The sequence below is a fragment of the Chionomys nivalis genome, chromosome 7 (assembly GCF_950005125.1).
Source record: "Chionomys nivalis chromosome 7, mChiNiv1.1, whole genome shotgun sequence".
Classification (NCBI taxonomy): domain Eukaryota; kingdom Metazoa; phylum Chordata; class Mammalia; order Rodentia; family Cricetidae; genus Chionomys; species Chionomys nivalis.
In genome coordinates this window covers 49201478-49222219 of record NC_080092.1, presented here as the reverse complement: position 1 = coordinate 49222219, position 20742 = coordinate 49201478, and the positions used below count along the sequence as shown (strand labels likewise).

At 49.3% G+C, this 20742-nt stretch overlaps 1 protein-coding gene across 8 annotated transcripts in view; it reads right to left on the bottom strand.

Moving 5' to 3' along the window:
• Positions 1–5702: 5702 nt before the first annotated feature.
• Positions 5703–20742, bottom strand: part of Gas7 (growth arrest specific 7) — a 222847-nt gene continuing 207807 nt past the window's right edge. For all 8 annotated transcript variants that reach the window (XM_057773633.1, XM_057773639.1, XM_057773634.1 and 5 more), the window contains 5 exons: positions 18522–18650; positions 17166–17289; positions 13241–13320; positions 11757–11855; positions 5703–11209 (listed from right to left, as the gene is read on the bottom strand). In XM_057773633.1, coding sequence (XP_057629616.1) covers positions 11096–11209; positions 11757–11855; positions 13241–13320; positions 17166–17289; positions 18522–18650 — 546 coding nt within the window. In that variant the 3' untranslated portion in view covers positions 5703–11095. The remainder of the gene's footprint in view (positions 11210–11756; positions 11856–13240; positions 13321–17165; positions 17290–18521; positions 18651–20742) is intronic.

Here is a 20742-nt window from a genome sequence, read left to right as displayed (position 1 = left end):
AGCCCTCTTCAATGTTTTGACTTTACCACAGTACAAAACACACCTCTGCATCTGTGGGAGGCGACTGCCCCAGAGGGTTTAGTCTTGTGTAAGTGTTCTGAACGGACTGGAGTGGACAGGCCCGAGTGACAGAGTTCAGTGGGTTGGGTGAACTATATGCACTTTTACTTACCGTGTGTTCAACTAAAGATGGCCATCGAGACCTGGCCCCACGGTAAGTCAAACACCGTTGTTATTGTTCCTTAGTAACAAGGGCAATAAAATAAAACAGGCAGACCAGGCAGGTGGCAAGGGAAAGAGGCCTGTCACACAGGCAAAGGAATGACTGTAGGGTGTAATATTCTGTTGTTGTGGTTGTTTTCATGTGCCATTCATGGCCGCCCCTCCCCCACCCTCTTGCTATTTCCCATTACTATCTGCTGATGCTGGCCTTTAACCTGACCCTCTCTACAATGCGGACCCTTACACACCAAGATTTCTCTTTTCCAAGCATCCCCTACAAACTAAATATTTATTACCATCATTCCCTGCTTTTGTCAAGGAATTCCCTGCCTGTCTTGTCAGGGTATCTACTGTTGTGATGAAATACCATGACCAAAAGCGAGACGGGGAGGATAGGGTTCACTTGGCTTATGCTTTTATCGTAGTTCATCATCACTGAAGGAAGCTGAGACAGGAACTCAAACAGGGCAGGAACCTGGAGGCTGGAGCTGATGCAGAGCAATGAAGGAGAGCTGCTCACTGGCTTACTCCCCATGGCTTGTTCAGTCTGCTTTCTTATAGAACCCAGGACCACCATCCCAGGAATGACCTCACCCGTGATGGGCCGAGCCCTCCCCCATTGATCACTAATTAAGAAAATGCCCTTGTGCCACAGCCCAATCTCATTGAGACATTTTCTGAGCCAAGGCTCCGCCCTCTCTGGATGACTCTTGTGTCCTGACTAGCGTGTGTCAAGTTGACATAGAAGTAGCCAGCGCACTCTACCCTGTGGAATAGCTGGGTGACAAGATGCTTATTTTAGCAAGCTTTTGTTTATTATAGAGGCCGGGATATAGGGCTGGTTGGGTGAAGCGAGGGTTAGGAATGGTGCCCTCAACCTGTGGCATCCGATGTTTTCCCTAGGTTCACACTGTCAGAGCTGATTGCACGAGGGGACATCCAGCTGTTGTCCATGGCACAATGACTGTCTCTCGCAGGTGGGTAAAAGCCCCACACCCCCTGGGGTCACAGGGGACCAGTGCTGTGAATGGACAAGGGGAAAATCTGTGCTGGAGTTGGGTTTTTGATTCCAGAATCAGACTGATCTTTACGGTCCTCAAAAGAAATGCTGAAATCATATTTTCAGGAAGTTTTGGGGAGTGTGTGTGTGTGGTGTCTGTGCAGTATCTGAGCATGTGTACTTATGCAAGCATACGATGGTCAGAGGAGGATGTCACGTGTCCTGTTCTATCACTTTTTGTCTTACTCCTGCATATGGGGGTTCTTTTACTGAGGTTAGAGCTAGACTGGTTTCCAGCAAGCACAGCCTCTGCTTCCTCACAATATTGTGGGGACAGGCTCATGCACAACCACACCTGGTTTTCTCTGGGGAGTCTGAGTACTTAAACTCACATTCTTCTGCTTGCATGGCAAATGTCCGTAACCTCAGAGCACTCCCAAGCACTGAAATCAACCTCAGATCTTTAAAATACATTCATATATATGTACATATATACATACATACATATATACACACTAGAGTGTGTGTATAGTGTGTGTGTATGGACATGGATGTGGCATGAATATGGAGGTCAGAGGACAATGTAAAGGAGTGTTGGTTTTCTGCTTTTACCACGTGGGTTACAGAGCTAGAACTTGAATTATGAGGCTTAGCTGCAAACCCCTTTATTCACTGAACCATCTCAATTTCAGCCAACAGGAGGTTTCTTTGCAGCCCAGCATGGTACTGGGGAAAACTGGAGGCTATCGCAAGGTTGATAAGTAAGTTATGGGCAAATCATCAGTCCAGGACAGGGAGTTGTACACTGTAGTGACTCTGGTATGAGCCAGAACCCAAGGAAGGACCCTCATGGACATTGCAGATCCAAATTCTTGCCACCAGAGGGAAGGTGGGCAGACCCCTTCACTTAGCTTGGAGAGGGGAGACTTCTGGAACCCCAGTGTTGCTATGTAAGATGAGGAGCAGGTGCTCAAGGCAGGAATTATGAAGAGCAGATCCCAGAAGTCTCCGGGCAGGTAAGTGAAATATATGTATAGCCTGTTTGCTAACCGGCCATTGGTGGAGGAAGCAGGTCTTCACTGCTGGCACTGTCACCTGTCAGGCCCACTGGAACCAGCTTTCTGTCATTGCAGCAAAGTACCCAAAGGCAATCAATGAAAACAGAAGCTTCTCTTGGCTCTCAGCTGTTGTGGTTTCTGTCCGCAGTCAGCCATTGTTCTGTGGCAGCCTGTCCCAGTGGGCATGCTGGGTGGAGGAAGCTGCTTATTTCATGGCAGACAGCAGGCACAAAGAGGAGGGCAGGAAGAAGCCAGGGTGTAATAGCCTTTCCAAAGCTGCTCTCCCATACCTCATCCCCTTAGCTTCCCAACAGTGTGCTATGGCTGAGGATGGGGCCTCTGGGAGGACAGTCAGTATTAAAACATTACCCACCTTGGCACTGCTCAGGGAAGACCTAGGTCACACAGCAAAGTGGTGGCTTATGCCCCTGTGCAGTCAACCAATGCGTTACCAGAGGGCTTTTCAGGGAAGAGAGGAGAGAGAGAGAGAGGAGAGAGAGAGAGAGAGAGAGAGAGAGAGAGAGAGAGAGAGAGAGAGAGAGAGAGAGATCTTTTCCCACAACTTAGGAGAGGGAGTTCCTTCTCTCCTGCACTCTTCCTGCCCTTGCAGGAGGCATTTGCTCACAAACAAATCAAAACAACTCTGAGATACCATCTTACATCAATCAGAATGGCTAAGATAAAAAACACTGATGATAGTTTATGCTGGAGAGGATGTAGAATAAGGGGAACACTTCTCCATTGCTGGTGGGAGTACAAACTTGAACAGCTGATATGGGAATGAGTATGGTGATTTCTCAAAAAATTAGGAATCAATCTACCTTAAGATCCAGCAATACCACTTTTGGGCCAGGTACCTTGAAAACCCAGGCAGAACCCTGGAAGCCTGTGCAATTGTGCAATCGCAGTACAGCCTAACACCGCCCTGAGGGAAGGGGAAACTGAGTCCTTTCTGAGAGCTGGTTAGAAGTGCCTCCAGGTGAACTGGACAGAGGGGCCACTGTGAAAGCCTTTGCCCTGTAGGCCTGATAGCTGACAGCAAATCTGATCCACAAAACCCACACCAGAGAGGGAGAGTTCGCTGTCTTCTGACCTCTACACATGTACACACGTGCGTGTACACACCACTAATAATACATATATTTTAAAGTTCCTTCAGGGCAACAGGCTGTCTTTAGGAAGCTGGCCTCTGAGGCAAGGCCAACAGGTCACAAGTTAAAAGCAGTGGCTCCAACGACTGTTTCCGGCCGTGGCTTATACTGCTCCTGAGTGGCCGTGTCTGAAACAGCCCCAGATTTGCCAATTCTAAGCTGTGTGTATCACAACAGCCTGCTCCCCCCTCCTCTCCATATTCCACTTACTTTCTGCTCGCTCTCTTGCTGTCAGAGAGGCTGACTTCAGAGGCCTGACTCTCCCTTTCCCTAGGTGAGGATCTGAGGTTGCCACGGTGATGGAAGAGCTGACAGTGAAGAGTCCCAGATGACTTCCAACCGGGGTGGGAGGATCTAATGGAGACCTGGGCTTTTCTGTCTGGGAGGAAGCAGGTGGGATGCAGCTGGGTCCAGTCTCCAGTCTTCAGATTGCTGTGCCCTGGAGGCACCCCCTGCAAGAGGGGATCCCTGGAAGGACACCGGGCAGCTGTGTTGATGCTGAGGAGAGTGAGGGGTCGTGACCCAGAGGTTTGTTTGAAAACCTGCATAAACATCTTCTGTCAGAGGCTGAACTCATGCTCCTTGGCCAAACAAGTTTGCTGGAGATGATGTACTGAGAACCGATTTGTTAAGTCTGTGCTGGGCCCGTAAACTTGCTCCCTGCCCCAAAGAAAGACCAATGGGTGTCCTGCAAGGGAGAAGGCCATTTGTGTCACTCATTTTGGCCTTGCCTGGACCAAGCAGCCTGAGGTCCCTAGAGGCCACCTCTGCATCTCATCCTTAGGCAAAGCTCAGTGGTTTATGAGCTCGGACCCCAGCCCTCAGCACACTTCGCCAGGTCTCCTGCTCTGAGCTAAGGTGAATTCTGACGCTCCCTGGCCTGGAGTCTGGGCTTCATACAGTCTGTATCGGCAGGGGAAAGGAGAATGGAAGCAGTGGGGGATTCAGCCTGCTCAGGGCTCTCAAGCCCAGCCATCCTCAGTGTGGGAAACGGCTGCTTGTCCCTCCTGCCTGGACCCAGATTCTCAGAGTCACCTCAGAACTTCCCCACCTGCTAAGATACTGGCTTTACTTCCAAAGAACACCCAGGTAGGCACGGACTGCCCTCCCAAACTTACCTATGGCCAACACCCCCTGTGGACAGCGACATACCATGAAGATGCCTTTATCCTCTAGAGTGAACATCAAAGGTTTATAGCAACTAGCGCCACTCTGTAGACCCTCCCTGCCCCATCCTGCTACCATTTCCCTGAGTGGATTCTCCCAGCTTTCTCCTGTGCGCCAGCCGCACTGGTCTCAAACATTTAGCATGGCTTTCTCTTGATCTAAAACAGTGGTTCTCAACCTTCCAAATGCTACAGTCCTTTAATACAGTTCCTCATGTCTTGGTGACCCCCAACCATAAAGTTATTTCATTGCTACTTCATAACTATAATTTTGCTACTGTTATGAATTGCAATATAAATATCTGATATGCAGGATATTGAAAGGGTCGTTCAACCCCCACAGGGGTTGCAACCCACCAGCTGAGAACCACTAATCTAGAACTTTCTTCCTTGGCATTCGTCAGGCTCCCTCCCTTGTCTGCCTGTGCCTAATCAGTTGAGACCCTCTCTCCAGGGCCACTCCAATCACGCTGGTATATCACACAGCCTTGCCATCCTGGTCCCTCCACACTATGTTCTGCAGTTGCTCAGAGCGATGCCCTTAAGTAGCTCTCTGGGCTTTTTCTTTCTGGTCCTGTTATCCAGCAAGCATGAAGGCAGAGCTGTTTGTTCCATTCACCAAGGTAATCCCAGCACTCAGTGAGGAGAGTGACAGGAAATGCATGCTTAGTATTTGCTGAATCCACGAGTGGATGAATGAGTAAAGAAAGAACAACAGCAACCCCAAAGGAGGAAGGGATGCCGGAAGTTGGGGAGTGGGATGTATAAGGCTGGAACTAGTAATGCCGTGTCCATCTGGGCATCCAGGTCCTGGGATCCTTTGTCTGTCAGCCAAGTCATCAGAACTGAAACCATCACTGGTGTCTCGAGTCCAGGAGGAACGCTGAGACTGTGTGTGGGAAGGAAAGCATGTGGCTTTCTAGGAAAGAGGGTCTCTATGGGACCCATGGTCTCTGCAGAGTTTATTTTTCATGGGACAAATCTAAGCATCTCAAGTGTATACAGACCTGAAGGAGGGGGTGAGGGAAGGATGGCACTGGATTTCCTGAAAACACTTTGGAATAGCATGGGTCAATTACATAGCAAACACCTTCAAGATTTAAACTCTAATTTAAACATTTAATTCTTCAGAATTAATACACACAGATGCGATTACGGGGTGGGGGAGGCAGACAGCCTCCATTGGGATCAGGGTTTTGACAGTGTTACTTACAACTTATATTACATCCATTTTATTTACTGGTCTAGGCAGCCAGAGCATGGAGAGATATACAGCGCGGAATAAACACATTCCTCCCGGGCGAGGAATGCTGGCAGGAGACACCGCTTTTCAACATTAAAAATGTATAAAGTATTTAGCAAAAGTTACAGAAAACAGACCAAACAAGCGAGTTTATTTTGTTAGAAAATTCCACGTTCATGGGGTTTGCTGATGTGTTCAGGTTGCAAGGGGATGCCACTGGACATCTCATTCCCCGGGGAAGGGGGGACATACAGAATCGGGCCCTCACCCAGGTTGGCTGGTGTCCCTTGGAATGTTGATGCCTGGGTCCAAGAACCTGTCTGCTGAGGAAGCTGTAGGGAGGGACAGATGAGCACGTAGAAGTCCTGACAGGGTGCGACCTCAGGGTGCGGGTCAGACTGGGAAGCACGGCAGAGCCAGGCCCAGCTCTCTCTTTCTGTCCCCGTGTCACCCTGTGACTCTGACCCTTCACACTCTACCATTGAAGTCCTGTTGGGAGCTCCCCTCAAATACAAAGGGGCCTCATTTCCAATATCATCCAGGAAGTGTCTAAAGGCCATCCCCACTCCCCCAGCCCAAGCCTCCATAGTTCAGTCCCCAAGAGCCACCACCCAGCACTAGAAGGTTAAGACAGTGGAGCCTTCATCTTGAGCCCCTCTTGGAGCCTGCCCCCTGAGGAGCAGGTCCCTCACCTCAGGAACTTTCCCGCAGAAACGATTAACCAGCAATTGAGGGGTTGGACGAGTCCCTTCTTCCGGGGGTCTTAGCAGCTTTGCCTCTCATATGAGATCCTTGGGTTCTGATTCCCCAACTCTGACCCTCATCTGACTCTAGGAATGCCTCAGTTTACCTGGAGCTTCACAAGAGCCTTCTAGGATCCACCTTTCACCTGGCAGTACCTCACTAAGACAGCATGGAGGAGTAGGTGCCACCCTCAGCCTGGCCTGACCTCAGCTGGGCTAGGTCCTGTCTCTGCCGGTTGTAAGGTGTAGTCTTGAGCTAGTCTGTGTGAGTGCTGGCAAGTCAAAGCACAGCCAGACACAAAGACTCGATCAGTTGGCCCTGTCTTTATAGTCATCCTAGCTCCTGGGGACAGACCCAGAAGGTACTAGTACTGACTTATAGTTTCTTTGAGGGTTTGAACTAAGTACTTCTCAGCTAGTGACATGATTCAGCTCCATCTGGGTTTACCTAGAAAAGTGTCCATCATGAGGATTCTGGCCACAGCTGTGCAGATGATGCCAGGTTACACATGACCACGTGCATAGGGTGCAAACAGGCCGTGGGGGAGAACACTGGATCTGAAGGCTTCAGAGAGATCCTAGGACAAGCACCCTCAGTTGCCAGATGATATAACAGATTCAGGGAAGGCTCAAGCTGTGCCCACGGGCCATTTCTCAATAAACGCCAGGCCCTGAAGACTAAGGTGACAGCCCCCTGCAGGAGAGGATTTTCCTGCATGGAGAAATAGTCCGATGCCGCAGTGGAGGGTGACATTCTGTTGCTACTCCTTCCTGCTTTCCGTACTGACCCAAAACTAGAATCACCAACCAAGTGAGTGCAGCATCAGAACCAGCCGAGGGCACAGTTGGGGGTCTGGGGAAGGAGCCCACGGGATGTAGAAAGCAATGGACTGGGGATTGGAATCAGTCAAACAAACAGGAGATCTGGGACTATGACTTCCAGGGCATAAAAAACTCATTTTAAAACTAAGGGAACCCTGGGGTCCACCCATGGGATGGAATACCACTCAGCAGTGAAAGGGGACCCTCTACTGAGACACACGGCATCGTGGCTGACTCAGAAGGTTGTATCCATGTGACTCCAATGACATGGCATTGTAGGAAAAGGCAAAACTAAAGGGACAACTAGATCTGGTTGCTAGATCAGTGGTAGGCAAAGGGAACTGACATGAAGGCATGCCAATCTTGGTTGGTTGACAAGATCATCCATGTGAAGGTTCAAAGAACTGTGTTCCTTTAAAGGGTGGATTTTACTGTATTTTAATCACACCTTGGTTACCTTGAGAAGGGGGGTGGAAGGGTACTTTTTGGAATGTGGACAACTATGGGGTGAGGGGGTCTCCCCGCTAAGCCATCGGGCAGTTGACCTGCTTTCTTATTCTGTGTCTGTACAATGCTTTCCCTAGCTTCTTCATACTCCTGCTCACATTCCTGTCAAGGCTACCCACAGCTGGGAACAAGCCCTCCAACAAGCCAAGTCTTTTGACACCTTTTGACTTTTATGGCTTGTGTTTCCATGAAAGGACTATGGCTTAGCCAAGAGCCTCACACACCCGTCCATTACCCTGGTAATTGGCTGGATTTCCCAGAAGGAATAGACACAATCTCCTGTCATGAATTTGGATACTTTGTTTCAGCTATTAACCAACCATTGTGGAGATCCTCCCGAGACAGCAGGGTCTTGTGTGGAGGTAGAAAGGTGGCCCCCACAGCAGTCCCAGAGACAGCTCTGGGCTGCTGTCCCCATCCTTCAAATGGCCTGTGCACTGTGGGACTGTTCAAAAGTACTAGAAAATAATGAAGGATAACAAGTGTCTCTTCCTGGAGGTTGTCATGGCAACTAACCCATTTTTTTTTTGAACATCATTCATTTTAGAGATTTTTTTTTTTAAATCAGGCTTTTGCAGACAAAGCGTAAGTGCATTGGCACTCCCGAGCAAGGGCAGGTAGAAAGGGCTGTGCAGCTCGCAGCCTGGACAATGGATGCTCGCTCACCCTGAACAAACCCAGCCAAAGCCTCTCAGAACCTAAGCACTGACAGGTTCACAAAAGCAAGATAACAGGGCTGGGTGTAGCTAAGTGGGGGCGCACTGGCTTAGACAAACGTGACTCTGGGTTGGGTCCCCAGCACTGCAAACAGAACAAGGACCCCAACACTTGAACACTCAACCTCGGGTACGCACTTCTGGTTTTCAGATGCCATCAGCATCCTAATTTCACCCACAAGGTGGCTGGACACTTGACTCATAGTTCTGGGTGTCATTTCCTGGCACCCTCGTCCTCCATGTTCTCACTCTTTCTATTTGTAGTACAGGGGAAGGGACTGAAAAGCAACCAAAACTGTTTCTGAAATTGGAGCTAGGTATGAGCTGAGAGTTTGGTAGTGACGAGACTCAAGTCTTTCTGCTGGGTTAAGACCTAACAGTGTTAATACTTTAAGATCCCAGTGCAAAGTGGGATTGTACCTTCTCTCCAGAAGGGTCTAAACACACCTGTCTACCTGCGGATGGACCGTGTCCTCCTAGACACAGACTAGTTCCGTCACTCAACACCCAGTTCCAAGCATTTGCTGAGAAAAACGAGTGTGCAAAACGAACAGATGCAGAAAAAACCAGCACACAGCCAGTACCTCCGAGAACTCAAATGGGCAGAGAAGGAGAGCCGAGATTATCTCAGGAAGAGGGGACTCTCATAACACAGGTCTGAGGGCTTGTTTGGATGACAGAGCTGTAGCCTGTCCTCAGATTGATGACACATTGCTTGTCTACAACAGAATGCTTCCTGAATGAACAATGGGAGAAAGTCTATATGCGGATAGACTAAAAAGGAGGTGAGGTGGCCATGGAGAAGGAATGGCCTCAGAATAAATTGGCTCACATCAGCCAACTGGGGTTATGCTGGAGGAAGTGACAACTTTGAACCCTTTGGATGGGGGTAAGGGAACAAAGTCATGAGCCACATTATGGTACCCCAAACCCCTGTGTATGACAAGACTTGGAATTTGACCATCACTCACAAATTAGGTTGCCAAACCACAGCACCCATTTTTAATACAGAAACCAGGAAATAATATCCGAATATTGACAGCTGGTGTCATGGTTCATGCCGAATTCTGGAATGTGGAGCACAGGTTGGTGAAATGTCCTCATGATGGCCTTTATGGTTGAGATGTTTCAGTAAGAAAAGTGACGATGCTTAGTTTGTTTTAATGTATTAGGCATCCTTCTAAGAATCATGGGAGGTTCTGTAGACGAGGTGCCAAAAAGGGTCGAGATTAGTAAGTTGTCTGTTATTAGCATGAAAGACTAAAAGATGTGGGCTGTGTGCTCAGAGGATTCTGCCCTTGGGGGAGACAGACAAGTCAAATATTAAGTCGCCTGTGGGAAAGATGAAGAAGGATGACCTCCCAGGGACAAGTTCCCAGCTGCTGGCCCCCTGCTCACTATGTGACTTCCCAAAGTTCCTTCTCCTAGGTGTCAATAACCTGCAGCCTCAGAGTCTGCAGTGCTGTCCAGCGTCAGTAAGGAGGACATCAGTTCCTATCCCATCATGTACATACACAGCTGGACCCATCAGAGAATAGCCTAGGCTGACCCTGACTGACATCCCACAGGACCTGGTCATGTGGTCAGCAGCCTGGGAGAGCTCAGGACAAGGTTGTCATAGTGTTGAGGGGCAGTCTAGATTTTCCTGAGATCCAACCCACAAAGCCTTTGGACATGCACACAGCTATCTGAGGACTTTGGAAACATTTTCTATTGAGTCTGGGAAGGGGTGTCAGGGTGAGAGTGGGGAGCTTCCTTTTTGAGAAAGAGGCAGAAAGGGAGAGCAGGTTGAGTCTTCTGTGGTAGACTTTACAGCCAATGTCTGATCGGAAACTGATGGGAGCCATGATCTGGGGGTGCCAACTGAGGTAGTTCTGTCCTGACCTCTCCAGAGTTGGGTTGAGAAGATACCCCCACCCCCCGCCCTGTGTGGGGGATGAAAAAAAATAGATAGGGCTCTCGGAATGTAATGGGGGAAAGTAGGGGAGGGTGAAAAAAGTTGTGGGTGTGGGCTGTGAGCTATTCTGTGCCTCCTATCCTTGATTCTGGTCCTGACATTGTTAAGGGACAGAGGCCTCCCTCCCTTCCTCTTCCTGTTGCCCTGAAGATAGAAGTCAGCTGGAGGGACATGCCCTAGATCCTTGGGGCACGGGCATGTGATGGCCACCCCATTGGAACTCAGCAGGGAGATCCCAGGGCTCTCGCCTCAGTTTGTTCTCAGAGTGACAAGCACAGCGTGGAAGTTGGAGGGGAGGCTTCAATCTTTGAGATGGAGTCAGGGCTGTGAGTCCACCTTTATGGCCTGGAAATATTGGGGAGCCCCTGGCTAGGCCCTCTTTTTGGCATCACCGGCTCTTTTCCTCCTTCTCTGTGAATAGGTCAGCAGGTAATAGGGCATATCCACCCCTTCTCTAAGGGACCCCCCGCCCCTCTCCTCAGCAGAACCCCCTGGACCACACAGGCAGGTCTAGATTTCCATGTCCACTGGGCGAATATTGCCTGTTTTGTGCTCTCGGACCCAGAGCTCCCTGTCTTTGGCTGGATCCACTTTTCGCAGCAGTTGGTCCACGGGCTCGACTGTCTGCAAGGGATACAGAGGAGGGGTCACTGTCAGAGGTGGTAGCTGGACTGGGGTGTCTCCTGCCTCCCACGCTGCTGCAGTTGGAGAACCACCTCAGAGCAGCCCTTCTAGAAGGTTCCAGGCCCTTCTAGAAGGTGATTTGAGGGTGCAGAGCACCATGAGAGGCAGAGCTAGCCTGCAGACCCCAGGCCTGGAGAAGAGGGCAGGCTGTCTTAAAGGGAACTTCTTCCTCCATCTGTCTTCCCTTGGGTAACAGTCCTGCCTTTGGGCACTGGTTACTGTTTTAGAAGCTGTGTATTTGGTTTGTTTTCTAAAGCACATTCACATGGGGGTCAAAGGTCTTTAGTTACTTTAGCCATCGTAAAGCTGGATGAAGTGATCCTAGCACTGGGAAACTGAGGCAGGAAGAACATACATTCAAGGCCTAGCCAGATCCAGCCTAAGTCAGGAGAAGCTGCCTCTTGTACTAGGCATGAATCATGTGAGCCTCTGGGACAATCATGCCATGTCTGTCCTGCTAGTCTTAACGTATAGATGGGGCACTCACGCTTTGGTTAAACATGTCTGTCTCATGGCGCAGCTGTGTGTACTGACACAGATGTTGTCGGATCATCTCCACCCTCTCCACCTCCAGCCGCTCCAGCTCCTGCAGAGGAAGAAGAAAAGACCAGAGGCCCCTGAGCCATTCCTTAGCTCAGGGACCTTCCCACCAGGCAGGTGTCAGACCACCAAGTATTCTATATACAAAGTCCTGGCTGTGCATCCCCAGCCCATCTGACCCTCTGGATGCTGAGGAAGAAGGAGTCAATCTCTAGGGGGAAGAAGAAGAAGGTTGTAGGAGTGTCTCTGCCAGTTCAGTATGGAATTCTACACGTGCAGTGTCTGAATGTCCTCACTGGGACTCAGAGAGAGGTTCTACGACTGTCCCCATTGGCCCAAAGTGGCATGGAGTTAGAGGAAGAGCAGCATTTAAGGGGGGAATTTGTGGTGTTTGTTCTCCAGCTGATGGGTGGAGTGCAGGATTGTGTGGGGGTGCTCTCAGTCTCTCAAGCTCTCTGGCTTCTACCCACTCCTAGTGTCGAGGGACAAGGAAGACCAGGCAGGGAGCAAAGCAGGCTGGGAAATCGGCAACTGTTGTCAGAGAAGAGCGGAGAGGCTTGTTGTTGGTTTCTAGCTGGTTCCGTGACTCTAGGGGATTAGGCTGTTTTTCTGTGGGGAACTAGGTCACTGCCCAGGTGATTAACCTGGAAGGGAGGTAAAGAAGGGGGCTTAATTAGGGGATTAACGGGGGCGAGGAAAAGCAGGGCACTGACCCTGAAGGAGGCTGATAATCTTCCTAGGTGGGCTAGAACCTGGAGAAGGTAGCTGGTTAGGGGACAGGAAGGGTGACATTGGACACTGGGATGATAGATTGTACAATGGGCATGATGTTGTCCCCTTCTCCCACTTGTTCCAAGTACCAGTCACTCACTACTGTTCTGCCTAGGCAGGTCTGGCCAACATGGATAGATAATTGATCCTTTAAAAGGAACATATAGGATAGATAGCATGCATGGTCTGCCACCATGGTCTTCCTTCACAGCCTCTCTAGAGCTCCCCAGTCTTCCCATTCATGTGTCAATTTCTGAGTGTGTGTGTGTCTGTGTGTTTATGTCTCTGTGTGTGTGTGCACGTGCATGAGCATGTGTGCACTGGGGAGAGGATGTCGGCTTTCCATTGCTTTTCTGTCTATCATAGCAGGGCCATGGTTCACTGAGATGAGGAAATTCCTGGTGGCTCCTGACACCTCAGTGAACAGACAAAGGAGAACTGAGCAAGACCAGGCCCTTGGTGAGTTCATAGAGCAGGGAGCGCTGGAGCAGGAGTTTGGATTCGTGGGTAGATACTAGATTGAGGGCTGGACTCCAATGCTGATAGAGATCTACTGACCATCTCTGCTGTGACCACCCCTCCCTCCTCCCATGCCCATTGTCCCCTGCCCAGGGCTGCTTGCACATCCTCCATCAGCCTCTTTACAGTTTGGTCACATACCAGTGTGGTGGTCACCATCTCTTCAAACCACTTGGACTGGGCCTGGTTGTAGAGGTCCACACAGCGCATGAGGTCATCTCCTGGGAAAAGCCAACAGCCACCATCAAGCCCTGTTACATGCCACCCTGTCTCCACTATGGATGCCCTTCTCTTCCTGTGCCCATGGTTGTGCCCGTTGCTCTCCCAGAGTCTCAGTGGTCATTGCAAAGTCAGGGAATGAAGGGGGAAGAAGAGAAGGGAGTGGATGACAGAAGGGGGCAAACCCCAGGGACAAGTCACAGAGCGCCATCTGAACTCGATTGCAGACCTCAGGAGCTCAGGTTCTCAGGAAGAGACAACACATGGCCCTGGGTGCCAAGGCACACATCTGTAATCTCAGCACTTGGCAACCTTCCATTTTATAACAGCAATCTGAATGCACCACCACTACAGTTCCACAGCTAACATACTACTTTCTGTAATGACATCTGTATCTCAAACTTTTTAAAAAATTAGACTAGAACTATGAAGTAACCACAAACTATTAGTAAGGATGCTGGCACCCAAGACCCTTGTTACACAAATCTCAGTTGGTGTACACGGCATCAAGTGACCCTGGGAACTGGTGACAAGTGCAGGCCGTCAGGATGTGGCCTAGACCTGCTGAACCAGAAGCCAACTTTTCCCCAGACCTACGGTGAGGAACATGTCAGAGGAGCAGACACGGACGTGCACAGCTCTGTGTAAAGGAGGCTCTGGTGAGAACGGAGCAGCATGGTCTCTGCTTATGCTGGGAGAAGCTTATGAGCCAACCCCCGGAGCCAAGTGACTCACTCCAATACATCAACAAGCCATTCTAGGAATTCTCAGAGTCGAATGCAGCCATTTGAATGGATTCAGAGTCATTCCTTTGACACAACTCTTACTCATGTGCCTTCTGGTGGGAAAGTGGAGGAAAACGAAGAGGCTTGTCCATATTAATTCCAGACCAGCTCCGCATCCTTAGGCCCTGACCACAGAAAAACCACGAGTCCTGTGCTTGGGAGAACAGCTGTGCTAAGTGCTTTCTTCATTTCGTTCCTGGCCAAAATCAACGGCTACCCCTTGGTTCAAGGAGAATTAGTCAGAGGGAAGCGTATAGATGCATCTCACTCCCTGGATTGCCTCCATGGTGTCCCCTGCTTCAGGGTGGGTGCAGCATGCTGCCTTATGAACACTCACTGTGAGGCTCCTGGTGCCCTACATGTCCATCCTGATTTTGAGAACACGTTTCAGGAAGATCTGTAGCACCCGAAAGTGGTGTAGGGAAGGCTGCTTCCTTTCCATGGCAGCCCAGGAGATGGAGACTGGGCCCTTCCTCAGAGAGTGGGTCCTGGAACTGGAATGCCAGGGCTGCCTCACTCTACCAAGGAGGCTGCATGACTCTGGGTGTGCCAACTAAGCAGCCCATGCCTCAGCTGCCTTACCATGAAACAGGTATGACAGTTGCAGCTTTAAAGAGTCATTGTGACTGGGCAGTGGTGGCACATGCTCTTTTTTTTTTTTTTTCGAGACAGGGTTTCTCTGTAGCTTTGGTGGCTGTCCTGGAACTAGCTCTTGTAGACCAGGCTGGCCTCGAACTCCCAGAGATCCGCCTGCGTCTGCCTCCCAAGTGCTGGGATTAAAGGCGTGGGCCACCACCGCCCGGCTTGGCACATGCTCTTAATCCCATCTCAGCCAAGTGTGAGTTCAAGGCCAGCCTGGTCTACAGAGTGAGTTCCGGGGACAGCCAATGCTAAATAGAGAAATGCTATCTTGAAAAACAAAACAAAACAAAACAAAACAACAACAACAAAAGTTATCTTGAAGAGGAGCAACATGCTTGGAATAAAGATTAGGCAGATAGCAAGATACTCCTCATGGCAGAGATGATAACTTGAAGTCAGAGCCCCTGCTTGCCCCCAGATCCAGACACTCTTCCTCCCAGGAGCATTGTGAGAGATGGGGGAGGAGAAGAAAAGAAACAGAAGGGAAGAAATGTCAGTGGTTCCTTCCAGGTGGAGGTCTCCCCAAGTCAATCCTCCTCAAACCCAGACCTGGCAGAGAGAAGGCCACTGTGCCGAGACCTGGCAGAGAGAAGGCCACTATACAGAGAACTGGCAGCAGAAACCAGACAAGGAAAAAAACAAAAGCAAGCAAGCAAACAAGCAAAAAACCCCAAAAACATCAAAACAAAAAACAAAACAAAACAACAAAACCCAAGCACAAAACCTTATTTTTTTCTCCAAAGAACAAAAGTAAGAGGCAAATGATAAGCATAGGAAAATATTGGCAGTTGAGAAGACCAGGAGTGACTCTCCTTAACACACACCCGACCTGTCAATCAGTCACTAAGAATGACACACAGCATTCAAACAAGGATTTGATTTTCTGGGGCGGGGGGTGTTGGGGGAGCTGTAAAAATAGTAAGTGTATTTTCAGAAAGCTCAACCCTTTATAGAGAGAATTACAAAGTTATATATATATACATATATATATATGTATGTATATATTTACCAGCACACCAGTGATTTCAAGTTTGTTACTAGGCAGTGCTGACAAGAATTTGAGGAAGAGGTATTCACAGGTTAACACCATGGAGCCCTCTCTGGAAATATCTGTCAAAATGAATCAAACTTTCTGACCCAGCATCTTCGTTCTCTCCATATGCAGAGAGTTACAGTTCCACTAACAAACACAGTATCTATGGTCCTGGGCAAGCACTCAGAAACAATCTCTAAGTCCTACAGTCTATCAAAGGAACTGTGAAAGAAATTTGGATACAATTCTGGGGCCTGGGGCTGCAGCTGGGTGGGGATACTTGCCTAGTATGTGTAAGGCCTCGAGTTCTCTCATTGGCTCCACAATAAAACATATCAATCAAAATAAAAGTGTCCGATGCGCACGAATAGATGTATAAAGAGGTTTAGCGAGAATGAGATAGGGGCTATTTCTAAGACACATTAATTGAAAAACAAGATCAAAGATAGAGTATAGCATGATCCAGTTTATATGAATTCAGAGAGTGATTTGGGGATTATTTCTGGTGAATAACATGCTCTTGAGCATGGATGAAAATATACTGCTTTTGCTATATAGCTTTGTTTTGTAAGTTAATGAATTAATTTGAATATATGCTTTCCCTCTTTGGGTCCCCTCCCCATTTACAATAAACATGTCAGGAATTTATGAAAATGTTTCTGGACCCAGGATGTGTATCTAATTTTTGTCAACTTATTTCTATCCCACTTTATTTCATAGCATCTAAGGTGGATACTTTATTCTAGAATGATACAAATTGTATCAGGTTCATCAGAAATCAAGAAGAAGGATATTATCTAAAACTATCCTTGCATGGGGAAGACTCGGCATCTTTGAGAAAGTTGTTTTCTTGTCTCTAAGAGCCTTTATCTTCTTGCCTTGTGCAGTAGCTAATTGTCACCACTAGGTGGCAGCAGAAACCTGCTCACTGGAGCAATATGGGCAAATTCTGAAATAAGGATGCTTTTAAAACTGAATGCTGGCTTCTGTCCTCAGGGCAGGAGTTCACTTCCACAGTATAACTAACTTCCTGGGGAAGTGGAGCATCTTGGATAGACGGGTTGGAGGTTGCACTCCTCAAACAGGGACAGTTCCCCGAGCTCTTGGTGCATGGAGAAATCTATCTCTGGACCCACATCTGGACCAACCCAAAGGCCATGGAAGGGACAGCATGAGCTGGAGAGCCCTCACTACAACCTTGGAGTAGATTATCTGCTTCCTTCCTCTTTCCTTGAGATCCTTGGGCATGGGGCAGGGAGGAGGCACAAGGGATACTACAAGGGGGAAGATGGGAAGTGGGAAGGACCACGCCACTGGAACGGGAGCCTGACCAGAAGACATGTCCCTTGCCTCTGTGCTGGTATTGGTAGGACACTACTGGGCTCACCAGCCTGAGTGGACTTCCGTCGCGCCTTCTTGATGTCTTCCTCAGTCTTGTTGCTCAACTTGATCTCCAGCTGCTGGGTCTTCATCTCCAGGTCCTTCTGCCGCTCTGTGAGGGCTTTGCGGGCCTGTGGAGGGCGTCGGGGGGGGGGAGAGTAAAGTCCAGAGAAGCTGTTCATAAAGCTGCAGCAAGGTTTCAGGGTTCCACGACCCACCTACCTATATCCATTCTCTGTTCATATGAATGATGGTACCCTGGCATTGAGGAGCCAGAGGGATGACTCCTAGCTGGGTTTTTTTTTTTTTTCACCTGCCGTCTTCCAGCCATGTCTGCATGTGGCTTGTCAGTCCTGAGTGTGTTCCCTCCAGAGCCTGTGCCTATATTGTGATTCTAAAACCACTGGCTCTGAGCTGGAAAGATGCAGAGACGGCTCAGCAGTTAAGGACACCTGTTCTTGCAGCTGACCCAGGGGTTGATTCCTAGCACCCTCTTGGTGGCTTCAGCATCATCCCTTAACCTTAGTTCCAGGGGATTCAATACCCTCTTCTAACTTCCAAGGGCACCAGGCAAGCATAGACATATGCTTGAGCAGAATACTCATACAAATAAACAAATATAATTAATAAATCTAAAATGATAAAAAAATCCACTGTCTCTCAAAGGTTGGTAGGAACCATAAAGGTCACCTGAGATACCTCCCAGCAGAGCACAAAAGGCTGTGGGTACCACCTTATTTATCTCACAGCCTCAGCCCTTAGTGTGCCTGCATCCTCTTCCTCCTCCTTATCATCATCATCATCACCACCACCATCATCATCCTCATTAGCTCCCCCCCCCCATCATCCACTCTCAGCCTTTGGTGGAGGTGAAGCCACGTCTTGGGTACCTGCCACGGTTCGCCACTCCTGTTCTATAGGACACTCGGGCCCCTGGGGAGATTGTCTGTTCCTCCAGGGTTGGCCACCAGCAGCCCTGCCTCCCATAATATGGCCACCACAGGAAGGTGATTCTTTGCACATCTGGGAGGGGAGATTAGTTCAGGGAACACCAGGAGGTGAGGCCCAGACACAGGAGCCATGTAAAATAACTGTGGTCCCACGGAAATAGGGGTTGCCTTGCCCCATGTGGGCAACTTCCACTTCACCCGCAGCTTCTCCTTGCTCCCACTTGCCCTTGGGAGAGTCGTCTGAGTGCCCTGGGGTAGCAAGTCCTGCCTGCCATATGGAGAGGTAGGGGTTCCTTGGACGCCCCCCTACCACCGCAGCATTCAAGGACAGAAATTTCTGCTGGAACACCCACAGCTGGCTTCTGTCCTAGAGGTCCCCAGCGGTTCACCAGCTAGGTACCCTGGCCTCTCACCTTCTCCACCGAGGCATAGCGGCTGGCCAGCTGCTTGCGGAGGTCAGCGATGTGGTGGTCACACTTTTTCATGTCCTTCTTGAAGTTCTCACGGAAGTTCATGAGTGGTTTCTCCACCTCGCTGTGGAGCTGTGGAGGAAGGCGGAGAGGGCGTGCTAAAGGGAGCAGGTGCACTTCCTGTCCCCACCCTGGTCAACTGTCCTCGTGTTCCTTCTGAGGACCTGAGAAAGAGTCCCCTGCAGTGAGAACTGGTGGCATCTAGTTTTAAATCACCCTCCCCTTCCCCACCACGCAAAACACTCTCTTGAGATTTCTTTTAAGGTATTTGTTTTTGTGGTAAGCAAGACGTGTTTATATCTGCAAGAACGAGGATCTGCTCAGCCATGAGGGCAGCCTACTACTCTCCCATAGTCTATACCCAACCAGGAGCTTGCCAGCCCTGCCCAGACTCAGTCCTCTGTAACCACCACGTCAGTCCCTTGGGGGACCCTCAACATGACCCACATGTCCCATCAGTGTCTGCTGCTAGCCAGCGCTGTCTCCCAAACAGATGCCTCCCAGTTCTGAGGTTCAGTAGCCTTTCTTCTCTCCTCTGGCTTAGTTTTTTGGGAACACCGTCTTTTTTCCAGAGACCACCCAAGACTTGAGGGTTCTTATCTTAACTCCAGTGTCATAAGCTGTGGGCTGTACTCCCTGATGGGGACATAAAACTGAAAGTGGGACTTATGCAAACTTAGAGGCAGTGCAAGGTTTATGAACATGCAACAGCCAAAAATTCAAATTCAAAAGTGTGATGAACCTAAGCTGTCCACGTCACGTGACTTCATAGCAGCCTTGCTCTAAAAATGCATGGCACTTTACACTGCACATGCCCCTCACATCACACAACACCAATGAACATGGCCTAAAACGAACAGGCTTAAAACATTTCAGCTGAAATTCAAGGCTATTGCTATGAACTGCAGTGTTTTTACCCCATACACAAAGTTTGGGGGATTTGAACTCAGGTCCTCACAATTGTGCATTATTGAGGGCTTTATTCATTGAGCTATTTCTCCAGCCCATATATATTAAGGACTTCTTAAAACCAACGGTTTTCTTTAAAAAACAATGGTTTGGTGTCTTAAGATTCATTCTTAGCTCTGAAGGTTCTGCTTCAAGCATGGCACCAGTGAGCTCTCTCGAAGGTGTTTCTGGAGATGTGTGGCCAGTCTGGCCTGTACTAGATGGGCTGGGCTACTGGAGCAGATTGGTGGGGGGAGGGGCATGGCTGCCCCAATCCCTTCTTTTCACTTCAAACATCCGAAGAGAGGAATTCCAAGCTGGAAGTAAGTTCAGTGACTGTCTGGTCCAGGCATTTCCAAGTGGTGACTGACTAGTTTTGTGACATCAACTTTGTGGGTCAGGATCAGGTTTCTTGAGATAAGACCCAACTTGGGGAGCAAAATATCAGGGTACATTTTAGGCAGAATAAACAAAGGGTGTCACGAAGCATCTGTTTTTGCTACATACATGTGCCTCACTGAGTGGGTATGGGGGTGGGTATGCACATATGCTCGGTGAACACCTGAAATGCCTCCCGTGGTCACAGTCAGGCAAGATTAAAGCCACAGACGGGGTTGGAACTCTTCAGTTCACACATGAAGAAAGTCACCCGCCCATGCTCGCCACGCTTTTTCATTTCAGTGCTGGGCTCACGTTCATTCTCCGGAGCGCAGATCTGCCTGTGCTCGTGCCCCTACTGCATGGCCAGGTCTCCTTCCATCAGGAGGAACGTGTCTATTCCCCCGGCTTTCACGGGGGCCAGGTCTAACTGCCTTCCAAGAGAGCGAGCTCATTTCTTGAGATTGCTGTTGCTATTAGCACTGGCTTGAGCTAGGAGACTGGCGAAGCCGGAGAGCTTGCCGTATGCAATCCCATTTCTTAAAAGGCTTTTACCCTCGACAGTGAGCATTATTCGGATGGAGAAGAATTTCAATAAACCTTTCGGAGCTGACATCAAATAGGTTCTGTGCCTCGGGAACCATATTCTTCAAGGCTGACAAATCAATCCTCAGAGTCCCCTTCCTCTTAAGAAAGGAGGCTACTGGGGTAGCCTGGAGTCACCAACACACCCAGGCCAGAAGTAGCAGAATGGAGTAAAGTTTGTGCCTCGTGTTTGCAGGCCCCCTCTCTATGAGTCATCCTTAGTCCTGGGGTCTGTGAGCTTGTGAACCTTACT